At 41.1% G+C, this 13,388-nt stretch overlaps 1 protein-coding gene across 1 annotated transcript in view; it reads right to left on the bottom strand.

Annotated features, from left to right (window-relative positions):
* Window positions 1-246: 246 nt before the first annotated feature.
* Window positions 247-13,388, bottom strand: part of loxl2b (lysyl oxidase-like 2b) — a 43,416-nt gene continuing 30,274 nt past the window's right edge. The window contains exons 9-14 of the mRNA XM_080765920.1: window positions 8,801-8,966; window positions 4,429-4,669; window positions 2,879-2,994; window positions 2,608-2,744; window positions 2,170-2,281; window positions 247-2,056 (exon numbers count right to left, since the gene is read on the bottom strand). Coding sequence (XP_080622046.1) covers window positions 1,986-2,056; window positions 2,170-2,281; window positions 2,608-2,744; window positions 2,879-2,994; window positions 4,429-4,669; window positions 8,801-8,966 — 843 coding nt within the window. The 3' untranslated portion in view covers window positions 247-1,985. The remainder of the gene's footprint in view (window positions 2,057-2,169; window positions 2,282-2,607; window positions 2,745-2,878; window positions 2,995-4,428; window positions 4,670-8,800; window positions 8,967-13,388) is intronic.

Here is a 13,388-nt window from a genome sequence, read left to right as displayed (position 1 = left end):
AAGTGTATCACTACAGTTACAGTTAATGGTTAAAAATAATATCTGATGTGATAGAGAAGTGATAGTGTGAAATAAATATAATTAATATGTAAATACAAGATGGCGGTGCATAGGTCGCAGTATTCTCTTGTCTCCAGGGACAGGTGAAAGAATATTCACAATATGTGAAACATACTGAGGGATTTATTCGTTGGCCTACTGGCAGCATACACAAGTTATGGTTTGCCAGAAATGCAACACGAATAATTGGTTGCTTGAACTTTATTATAGTTAACTCATGAAGCACATTATTCTTTTTCTTTTACACTCCATTCAAGTATACCATCTGATAGCACTTAGCATACATAACATTAACAGTACCCTCAGAAAACAGAGGGTCAGTTTGATAGCACCATTATACAAAAGTACAATAAAATAAGTTTCACATATATTATTGTACAAAAGTAAATTAAGAAAAGGACCACAAAAACCCCTGACTTTTACAATAAGTTACTAATATGGGGACTTATCTTTTTGGTTTATGAACATTGACAAATAGAAATGTAATTTGGAACTGTCTGATTGATGTCTTAGACTATTTGTGAACAGAAAATGCCAAGTAATAAAATAGAACTTTCCTATGGCACAGAACAGGTATTTGAATGTTAACATTCAGTAGTACTTGTCTTAAAGAATTATAACCGTTTCTGCAATCTGGCATGAGTCTCGGGTAAAAAGATATGTTAAAACATCCTCATTCCAGTGCCTTAATCTCTATAAACCACTACGGTAAAAACACTACTGCATTAGCATTTTTGTTATACTACTTTACACTAGTGTGGAACACAATGTATACAATTACATTTTCACTCTACACTGTGTTGTTACACCTTAAGAAAGTGTGTAGGAGGAACAATTGCATGACGTATCAACAACTATTGTATTACTTTGTACAGTAGTAACAATACTTAATATCTAAATAACAATACATAGGTTGATGCACAAAGATAAGGCCATTATCAATTAAAATGTGTCCCTGTCTCATGTCTGCACTGTGTCTGGAATGTGAGAAACCAAAAATAACAAACTAAATTGCTACAATAATTAGAAGAATGTGAGTACCTACAAACTGGAAGAATAGCAACAAGCTTAATGTATTTATTCTATTGTCATGCAGTATAAATTGCCTTAATGCACTGGACAGACAAAAAACTATCTAAATAAATCTGACAACAAGGTGGAGTGTAACAAGGTCACCTACTGGTTTCTAAAGCCCAATATAACATCTTAAATAGAAAAAAAATGTAACTGAATGCAATCACAATGCAGATAGTTAAGGTTTGATCTCCAGCCATTTTAGCAACCTACCGGTATTTAATGTGTGAAATGTTCTTCTCAAACTTCATGGGGAATATTGAGTGAGAGTACGTTATTACATCCAATTATTTCCATTCAAAGCAAAGACTCCGTAGAGAGACAACCAAACTATTGAAAATCACATTCAAATAATTATGAGGCTTCTTTTTCTTTTAAACAAATTGCTGTAAACATCCCTTATCTTCAAAGAAGTTGCACCCTTGATGACATCGTACATGCTGTACGGTCAGCAGCAGGAGTATTTCATTTCTTATTCCATAAAAGGTTGCAGTAGTGCTAGTGAGAGCATGTCATGGCAGTCTGTTGATTTTGAACAGGCAGTTGCAAGAGATCCACTGGGATGCTAGGGTAAAGGCTGTTTCTGCCTCAGTCTGGGAGCTGTCTAGTCCACAGGAGGGGAGAATTCTTAAAGACACCAAAATACATCAAATACTCTGACTGTGTTCTAAGGCAGAGAAGCAACATGCACCTTCAAGATTGGTGGCGTTCATTCAAAGCTGGCCGCTGCCTTGAGGATGGGGTGGGGATATCGCATTTGATCCTGGTGTTTGTAGTAAGGCAAAATCCACCACAGATGGATGCGTCTAGTGGTTGGTGTGGAATCCGGGTGGCTCTCAGCAGGAGTTCCTTTACCTGTGGGTCACTTGGTTGTTGATCAGGCCAGGGAAACTCTGTTCTGATTCAGTGCTTAATGAACCACCTATAAGAACAGGACAGGACACTTCAAGAGTTACCATATATACAAAACTGGGTAAATAAACAAGACAAGACAAGATTCTACAAATACAGACATGCAAGACTGTGCTGTATTACCATTATGACAGCTATACATCCATACACGATGTCCGTCATATCGACATCTGCATTTCATGATGTTATTGGTGTAGTCTGATTCTGGCACTTCATACTTTGGATTTATGTTAATCTACAGGAGAGGACACATATGGCAAACTATTAGGCAACACATTCCAATGGAGCACCTCATGGAAAGAAAGGGGTCATTTATCAAATGACTAACCCCAACCATTGAAAACAACTAGAAACATGAAAATGTAGAAACAAGAAAAATAAAACAACTATGCAGTAGATTAAACAAACACAGATGACAAAGTCATGCTTGTCACATTTGTGTCATTTTGTGAGAAAAAGCTTGATTGTTATCTATGTGTTATGGTTAATGTGTTGTGTTATGGTTTTAATTGTGTTCATATGAAACACAGCTCAAAACAAGAAATAAAGAAGAAAGATTACCTGAAAAATGTAATCGCCAGGTTTGATGTCAGTGATGTCAACCCACTGGCAGTCAATGTCATGTCGGTAGGTATCCCAGCAGCCCACAGTGATGCCCTGCTCTCCAAAATTTTCACACTCATACTGTTTGTCAATACCTATACAACACAAAACATCAGTTCATACATTAAATGAGACCAGAGGTGATGAATAACACTTTATAAAAACATTACCTCTTGAGCTTGTTATTATTTTGTAGGGGAGGAGATCTATCCATTGCACTTGTGCTCACCCTCATCACACTCGGAGTCTTCCAGACAGAAGCTGGCTTTGTGTCCTTCTGCCACTTTAGTGCCGTTAAGACTAAACAGGTCGTAGTGTGTGAACACCTCCATGCTGTGGTAATGTCTGCACGCACGCACACACACACACACACACACACACACACACACACACACACACACACACACACACACACACACACACACACACACACACACACACACACACACACACACACACACACACACACACACACACACACACACACACACACACACACACACACACACACACACACTTACTTGCAACAGAAACAGTGGTAAAGATGTTCACCAGGAACCGCACATCAACAGAACAGAACAAGAACTAATTTATTAAAGTAATTTTAATTTACAATAGTAACGTCTAGAAATATGTATAAAAAAGCGAAGGCACACGCTGTAGGCTCTGGAAGCAATACACTTGGTTCTGAATCCCTCAATAGCCTTGATCCGTTGCCCGTGGGCAGAGTTTTCTTGTATACTCGACTTATAGTCTCTGTTGAAGTGCAAGGCACCAGGCGGACACAAAAGGCCAAAAGGAAACATTCCGCCTGCAAATTCCCTATGTTTAGCAATGCTGTATGCAATCCCACAAGATTCTTGGAAATAGCAGCTCTGCATCAAGATTCAACCAGTCATGACAGGGAGCCAGAGGGTTGTGTGGGGCTTGGCCATCGTGTAAAGCTGCCAACACGACACAGTTCCTCTACCTGAAACTGCGACAATACATTCAGCTCTATGTTGCAACACATACAGTAGTTTGTGGATGGGGTAATATAAGTTCCCCCTATCCCCTGAAAATAAATTGACATGTGGTGAAGTAAATATCATGGTAAAAATAACACCTGTGTCAACTGAGCGGTTTAACTGTTATTGTTATTGTTATAGTTACTGTACACAACTCTGTAGTGTAGCCTACTGTAAGTACTGGGTACTGTACTGTACTGTACTCATACTGTACTGTGTACTGTACTCTGTCTGTACTGTACACATACTATAATGCACTCTGTACTGTATTCGTACTGTACTGTACTGTACTCGTACTGTACTCTGAACTGTGCTCCAGTACTGTACTTTACTGTACTTTACTGTACTCTGTACTGTATTGTGCTCTGTACTGTATGTGCTCTGTACAGTACTGTGCATTGTACTGTAGTGTACTGTACTCTTTACTGTACTACTGTGTACTGTACTCCACACTGTCCTACTCTGTACTGTACTCTGTGCTGTACTACTCTGCACTGTACTGTTCACATAGCCACGCCGCCCAACAGTGCCACACCAGGGCATACAGCGCTACTGCAGCTGTCCGTGCTGAAACGATACATGCATACATGGGGGACAGACAGACACACATAGCTGGAAGTTGGAGCGGCTAGGCACCACTCACAAAAACATCTTCCATAAGTAGATAATTACACACAGTCAACTTGAAAAATAGAAGCCAATGACCATTATGTAGAACTTCTTGGGTAATATAATAAAAACCTAGGAATAAAACAGACCATACTGTATGTACCTGTGACAGTCGTGCCAAACCCAGGAGTTTCGTTCGGCTTTGGGCCTGAAGTCGGACTGTCCGTTGTTGTGGATCTGGGAGGAGAATCGGAGCAGTCGCCGGTAGGAGTTGGCTGGGGTCTGGCTGGAGGCGGAGGCAAGACAGTTCTCTTCATAAGCACACTGCAGCATGAACATGGGCCTGTCCTCCATGTAGGTGGTCTGCTCCACCACCGAGGGGTTCAACACCAAGTCAGGAGCCGCTGGGAGGAGGAAGAGGAGGGCATGGAGAGATGGCCAAAGACCACACAGTGAGCAAGAGAGATGAACACAAGCCAAGGAGGGAGAAAAGGAGTTGTGGACAAGGGAGTGAGAGCTAGAACTTTAACCCACTTCGAAATAAAAAGTCTTCTGAAAGAATATATTCAAAGATTTCACGATTTTTATAAAATAGCAGACCTACGAGCTAGTAGCGCGCCACTCGGTGGCGCGCTATGAGCTTGTAGATCTGCTAGCTTTCAATAGCTAAAGTATAACATAATGCTTAGTTAAAACACCAAAAGGGGTTCCCGTCTAGAATGGGTTAATACATTGCATACTATACTATGTTATCAAAGAAAACATATATACACATGTTATGTTGTCAAACATCTTAAAGAACTCATACCATACAGTTATCAACAGAAGTCACGCTAGACTAGGTCAAATATACAGGTATACACAACAGTACTTATTTGTGTCCATGTGGCCTGTGCATGAAAAATGGACAGGCCACTATACAATGGGGAATGAAAGACCAAAGCCTGCTGACAGATCATTGGACTCTCTGCATCCGTGGGTGGTAACTGAGTAAATTTACTTGAGTACTGTACTTAAGTACATATTCTGGGGATCTGTACTTCACTTGAGTATTATATTTCTTATTAGAGTACATTTCCAAGACAACTTTTACTCTGGTAAATTCCTGTAAAGTACTTTTACTTTACACTTTTACTTTTAGACGTTTAGATGTCTGTTTTTTCCCACCTAAAATGTAATTGGCCACATGCTGTGTCACAGTACAAGTTCTGTACACGCTGTGTCACAGTCAGTGTTGTAACTAACGCCCTTACATGACGTTACGTTATATAACGAAACTACTTTTTGCACTAACTTGTAACCTAACGCTTTACATTTCCCCATTCCATAACAGCGTTATAGTTATTGTGTGTGCGTGACCCGCGTTATGGCGTTATTATGTCAACTTATGTGATCCAAGTGAAAGGTCTCCCCGTCGTCTCTGTGCTGACTTCTGAGAGAGCACTCTCTGTGTTGTACTCTGTTGACAGGTTGTGCTCTCATACTAGCCTCTGAGCCCACATGGCTTTTCACTCTAACATGACCAAAGCACGTCACAGAAGAAGAGGTCATTGATTGGCTAACGTAGGGCCAGATTTCAGGGTAAGCCAATCAGAGACAGTCTGACAGAGTAGGACGGGTCTTTTCTTATGCCTGTGGTAAACACAGACCTACAGTCTATGACACAGACACACAAACCCTTGTAACGCATACACAGAAAACGCCGGTTGAACAAACATTATTACCACACGCTACAATGGCAAATGCGGATAACAGCGAGATCGGATGGGTTGAAAATACAAGCATTATTTTGAGAACTTGCGGGTAAAGGACGACAAAAACATGAGGTGAAAATGCAAATTATGTGGCGGATAGAAAGCATCGTCCGCAGCCAAGAAGAGCAATGCAAATCTAAGAAAGCACCTTAAATCAGTCCATGCCTCAAATGGACCAACAGAACACCACCAAAACAGACAAAGATCGATTTTAAATCGCCACAGTAGCATATGTCACCAAGAGTCAACTTGACAAAATGATTGCTAGGTAGCCTATGTTGTTGAGGAAATGCTTCCCCTCTCAATGGTGGAGTCTGTTCCTTTCAGACCACTGGTCAGCAAAATACCAGTGAAAGCAGGGCCAATGTGCAGAAATACATTTTCCAAATACCTGAATAGTGAATATTCTAAAATGGAAGATGAGCTCAAAAATACATTTGATGAATTAGAACAGTGGTTCCCAAAGTGGGGTCCGGGGACCCCCAGGGGTACCTGAGGGAGTTCCAGGGGGGACCCATCTATTTTGTTCATGTTCATAAAGTGCTAAAGTGTTTAAAGCAGTGGTTCCCAAACTTACATTTAGACGTCTACATTTAGACGTCTACATTTAGACGTCTGTATACATTTAGACCAGTGGTTCCCAAAGTGGGGTCCGGGGACCCCCAGGGGTACCTGAGAGAGTTCCAGGGGGGACCCATCTATTTTGTTCATGTTCATAAAGTGCTAAAGTGTTTAAAGCAGTGGTTCCCAAACTTACATTTAGACGTCTACATTTAGACGTCTGTATACATTTAGACCAGTGGTTCCCAAAGTGGGGTCCGGGGACCCCCAGGGGTACCTGAGGGAGTTCCAGGGGGGACCCATCTATTTTGTTCATGTTCATAAAGTGCTAAAGTGTTTAAAGCAGTGGTTCCCAAACTTACATTTAGACGTCTACATTTAGACGTCTACATTTAGACGTCTGTATACATTTAGACCAGTGGTTCCCAAAGTGGGGTCCGGGGACCCCCAGGGGTACCTGAGGGAGTTCCAGGGGGGACCCATCTATTTTGTTCATGTTCATAAAGTGCTAAAGTGTTTAAAGCAGTGGTTCCCAAACTTACATTTAGACGTCTACATTTAGACGTCTACATTTAGACGTATACATTTAGACGTCTACATTTAGACAGTGTCCCCCTGAGTGCCTCCCCAATGCCTCCCCAGTGTGCCTCCCGAGTGCCTTCCCAGTGCCTCCCCAGTGTCTCCCCAGTGCCTCCTCAGTGCCTGCCCAGTGTCCCCCAGTGTCCCCCCAGTGTCTCCAATAGCAATACAAGAGCAAAATACAAATTATTCTTAATGTATTAATCTTATTAATTAATTAATCAAATTAATTAATCAAATTTGCGGCCTGTGCCCAGCACCATGCCAAAGCTTTTTCCTGCAGGAAACACTGCTTGTGGTTGTAAATATATTGTTATCCGTGTTGCGAGGATGAGGGGGTACCTGGAAAAATATCTACCCCAAAAGGGGTACCTGGTCCAAAAAAGTTTGGGAACCCCTGAATTAGAATATCTCTCTACCACTGCAGATATATGGACTAATGTTTTATTTGATTATTATTATTTTTTTTAAAGAAAAATTATTATTAATTATTAATTATTTTATTGTTCCACTACATTTCATAATGTTAGGAGGGAGTTGTCTTTTCTCTTACTGTGCGACAGAACAAAAAACGTTCTTTTAAATCATTTTTGCGAACGCAGTGAGCACTTACTATGAGACCTAGCAGATCATGTCTGTCTGTCCGTGTGTCCGTGTGTGTGTTGTTTGTGATTGATGCAACACACTCCATATTTGGACGTATAGCTGCTTTGGGGACTCCTTATGGTTATGGCTAAGTTAAAAACTTAACTTAAAAATAACTTAACTTAAAAAAATAATAATTTAAAAATAAATCTTAAAAAAATATATATATATGTACGAGCTGTCCATGACATCAGAGACACCGGGCTCACTGCTACAATCTAAAATATCTAAAACCACATATTACACACATAAAGACCCCCAGGAAAGTGTTCTAAAGCTTCTAAACATCATTAACATATATTCTTTTGCAAAAAGGGTGAAGTGTCCCTTTAAGTAGTGGTTCATGGATCTCTGGTGGTTATAATTCAAACAGAACATATCATACAGTATAAAGCAGGTTTGTGTATCTATCTGGGTGTGCCTCCACCAAGTAAAGTGTGCCGAAAATAGCAATGGATGATCGTGCAACTCGCTATAGGCTACGCCAGGAGACCTGGTCCAAGCAGGCCGGCGGCGGACGGTGCAAATTGAGGTTGTCTTGACCTCAAAATTGCAGTGTGCTGGCTGATTTGCAAAGGACACAAAACCTACTGCATCTCTCCTCCAACATGGTGCACAGCGAGTCCCTAAAATCCCAAACACACATTCACCAGCCCACTGCACACGATCTGGTACTACCCAAATATAAAACAAACCTGGGGAATTTTTCATTCTACTACTCTGGCACCGAAATGTGGAATGCCGTGACACCATCCATTAAAAAATGTGAATCACTGGTTTCTTTCAAAGCTAGCCTGAGAAACTATCTGTCAGGAGACCACAAGGGGCGGTCTTGTGATGCAACCATCTTGTGATGCAATTCAATGACAACATGGGATCTTTTCTGTTCTTGGTGTAAAACAAAGTGTACAATCTTTGAAAAAAAAAATGGCTTTAAGTACTACAGCACAGCATGAATCAACCATTGCCACAAATGCATATTATTTGGTGTCTTACTCTCGGAACAAGACACCCCAGCGGCGTAGCGCCCCCCTCCTCTGGGGCAGCTGAGGTGGGCTCCGTGATGGAGGCAGTGAGGGAGAGACATCTCAGTGCCAGAACAGCGGACCCCACTCATCGCCACCGCATCTGCGCTCACCTCCCCTGGCCAGTACCACGTCTCCTGTTAGGACAACATGGAACAGAGTTAGAGCATACTAGCATAGGTTCAGGCAGGAACAACAACTCATGCACCACACTGGTGGTGATTGTCAACTGATCAAATACACTTCATCTGTCTATTTAACTGGCTCCACACATCATGCATGCATGCATGATTACTGCATGTTTTTTTGCTACATAGTAAAATCATGAGTTGATCATTTAATTGTGTGTGCAAATTGTACATTCTCACTGAGCAAACAGAATACCCACCACCCATCCTATTCTGTATTGTCCTTCATGACTATTTTAAACAATAGTCCTCTCCTCTTTTCTGGCTCTTACATTGACATTCCTACACCCACAAGAACACCTTCTGGCCAAGTATGCTGTGGTCTTTAACCAGTGTTCATTCTTCATGACTGTTAAAGGAAGCACAGAGTATCAATCCACTCCAGGTTTGATATCAGCATTACTTTTCAGTGTTATAATAATCTCTTTATAAGAGAACCTATTAACTAACCTGTGTGATTCATGGACTATTAAAGCATTACATTTTCTAATCCATAAAGTTGTAAATAGTTGTCATTAGATGCAGGCCACTATCAGGGGCACAAATCCGATTCTACCCTGGGGGATCAATCTTTTTTAATTAAAAATAAAATAGAAAAGACTTCCCCCAGGGTAGAATCGTTTTTGCTCCCCTGATTAGGTAGTAATATGGTTAAGCTTAGGCATGGGTTTAATTAGGTATTGTTAGAATGGTTACATTTAGGCATGAGTTGTATAGGTACCGTTAGTGTGGTTAAGTTTAGGCATGGGCTTGGTGTGGTGAAGTTTGGGGTAAGGATCTGGAGAAATAAATCTATGTAGGATCACCACTAGAGGGAGCCCCTTGTTAATTAATGTACAGTACTATTTTGTCTGAAAATGGGGAGCCCTTTAGAACCAGCAGTGTGGATTACATTTTATGAGTATTTACTATTTCCTTCACCTGTAATATTAAATATGTATACAACTCTACCTTAAAACACAGAATAAAGTCCCAAGAAAACTGTATAATAACATTGGTTAAAATGTGATTTTAACCAATCTGGATGGTGGAGTATGCAATGATAATTAACATTTGGCGGTTGGAGGTGTTCTCCCTGCTCTGAATTTAGACCCTGTGGTAGGACCAACTTAACACAATCCCAGCCGAAAAACGTAACCTACGTTAATTGATCAGTCTCGGCAAGCGCCAATTCAAGTAAAATACGTTAATTCAGTTTAAATTCAGTATAAATGTTTTGCAAGCAAAACAAAGCTTATTGCACGGAGCATAGTGGTCGCTGTAATGGCGCCGGCCTGTACTTCTCATCAGCTAGTGAGAGAGCAACACCATTCAGTCAACATCCAGTTCCGGTCACAGTGTTTTGGATCTTCAAAATAAGGGTTGAACGGGGGGATATCCTGGTATATAGTAATCATTCTTTAATTAATCCGAAACAGGCTTTAATTCTTAGCCCAAATCCCGGGTAGGGTATGAAGACAACAGAGACACTGTCCCTGTCTTGAGGCAAGCCTGACAACCTATAATAAACTGAAAATGATTATTTTGCCATAAATCTCCAGCATCGAGGAGGAGTGTTCTGTCATTCCACGGCTCTGCAAATACTTTCCTAAGCTGTAAGTTTGCTGGCAGGCCTCCCTACTACGTATTACAGTTATCAACCCACACTATAAACATTACAGGGCCACAATGGAAATAAGTCCCGGACTTTATTGTGTTTTATCCGTGAATGTCTTTTAACCAACATGTATGATATGTGTGTTATTTGCAATTCAAATCAAACCAAAACGTAAAGTTTGGATCGCCAAATCCATCCCTGTCCGAGGAGAGTCCATTTATCTCAATGTTTCACAGGTGTAAGCAGTTAGCAGAGGTAACGGTTGTTAATATGTGGCGACTGCAGTGGGTCATTTGTCACCCAAAGCAACATTATACACATACTGTAGAAACACAAGGCAACACTTTTGGGAATGGCAGAGTGTTCTAAACAACATCAATGGAACATATTATTTATGTGTTGACAGAACGAAGCCGAAGAACCCCTTTCCAGAGCGTGACTCCATAGTCTCTCGAGACTGACGGATGCCAATGATGAGCGCAATGTTAACGGGTGCAAAATCAGTGACGCCACACCATATGCCCATATGGGTGGGACAGAAAAACTACAATGTTAGGGGTTGTAAATTGTGACCCAGGATTTTCAGGCCACAAAGCGGCCTGAACATCGACTATAGATATACAGCATATACTGTACATATCCTAATATAAAATAAAAGGCTCAAAGAAGGTGGGTTAGCGTGTTTTAACTCAAGAACAAAGCTGCGTGGGTCATATGACATTGGTAGAGTAGGCCCTACCCCCAATCATACTAGAAACTACAACCCACACCAAAGATATATCATATCAATGGCTGCTCATCAAAGCCAGCGACAAATGCTGGAATGATGGAGTCATTTGATGAGCAACCCAGCAGAGTGGTTTTGACGCAGAGCTTTAAAATGCCTCATTCAATCCACTGCAACCTATGGGTCCCCTGCAGAGAGAGCTGCATGGCAAGCCTCCCTTGGGTTAGCACTTTGGTTTCTATTTTATCATTGTCTGGTGGAGACATCAGTGCAGTTAAGTGACTGCTACTGTACGCCTCCAGCCACATTATAGAAGTGCCTTATTTTATTATATTGTTGCCGGCGGACAGAAATCAGTTTTTAGGAAATGGACTAAAACAAACCTGTGTTCCATATTTGAATCTGTGTTCTATTGTTTAAAAGACAAATCTGCAAGCTCACAACTAACGAGTTGGAATGTGATGCATTGTGAGCTTTTAGTTCAGCTATTTTCACTACTTCTGGCATACGGACATAAAATATAAAAAGATGAAAGTGAAGATACAAGGTTTCTTCCCGACAGTGACCTTATATTATTTTACCAGCCAGTGACAACATACTTTGTTCACAATGGGCTCAATCACAAGACCACGGTGTGCCAATCACAAATGGATGCAAGTGCTGACTAACTTGTAACATGTTGACACCCTGGGGAGCCATATTTCTCCATGAAATACACAAATTCAAGCTAACATGAAAGGAGTGAAGGAGAGAGTGAGAAGCCACTTAATGTGCAGATGTCAACTTAATCCTCACCGCACATGAATGTGACTACATTCCTAGGCAGATCAAAGTGGATGAGGACCCTGTGACATTAAAAATGGATACGGCATCAGGGTCCCCCCCCCCCCCCCCCCCCAGCACATTTCAATCACCATACAGCAAAGAAAAGAATTAGGCATTTGGACTAGCTACAGTTTCAGTCTCTTGGTGTCAAGGGTTTGCCATGTTGGCTTGTTTCCCACCAATGTTGGCTTGTTTTTTTCCAGGGTTGGGTTTTTCTCCCGAGTCGCGGGTTGCTGTTTTTTGGGCTTTAAAAAAAATGTGGTGACTTATTTTGAATATCAAACAAGCCAACATTTCTTTGATATTTATGCAATAAATACCCATAGCTTTGGGGAAGTGTGAATCACACTGAGGGACAGAATGGGTCTGGTGTCTCAGCTATGTGTGAAATAGTATAATAAATGACCAAAACATTTATAATTGTAGACATACATAGTATTTATAATGATAAATGCATCAACAATTTATTTATTAGTATTACAATGGTGATATTATTGGGCTTGCTTTGGCCTGTTTTTCAAGGGAAGATTTGGCTTATTTCTCTTGCTAAGAGTTGGCTTGTTTTTGGCTTGTTTTTGGAGGTGGGTTGGCTTATTTATAGAGTTATAAGCACCAATTAAGAAATAAGAAGTGTACAGTGAGGTTCTAGACTAGAGCAGTGAAATGTCAGTTAAAGACAAAAGTTCAACTGAGAGGTGGAATGGAACGAAACGTCATCCATCTCGGTTCCCCTAATTCAACCCATTCGGTCCTCCTCCAATCAGATCAGCGTAACTCATGTCTGGGCTCCTTAAAAAAAGGACACATCCTCCTTCCTTGTCTCGCTTGTGGTATCTGCTCAGGTCACTTGCCACCTCCCCAACACTGCCCAGCAGCAGGCACCACCAGGGTGGCCCCACAGGGGCGGGCTCCGGAGCCCCTGCCTTCCATCAGGCAGGATCTGATTTGAGGCTCCTGACCAGATCCTCAGATGGGGCCCGCGCCAAAGCATTTAATGTCATGCCAATATGACTGTATTTATATTTTACTTTATCATGTTCAATTCATTCATACTTTCAATTCATTCATACTCGATGTATTCCCTTTTCGTAATAAATATCAGTGCATTCATTCTGTGTAGTGAAATCTCTTAGGTTGAACTGGTTTTAATCAGACAAAGCCACGACCCAATGTCCCAGACAAAAAATAGTCAACAAACACTGCTCTACAGAGTATTTCAGTG

The sequence above is a fragment of the Protomyctophum bolini genome (assembly GCF_963924005.1).
Source record: "Protomyctophum bolini genome assembly, chromosome: 6".
In the NCBI taxonomy this organism is placed as follows: Eukaryota; Metazoa; Chordata; class Actinopteri; order Myctophiformes; family Myctophidae; genus Protomyctophum; species Protomyctophum bolini.
This window is presented reverse-complemented; position numbering and strand designations above follow the sequence as displayed.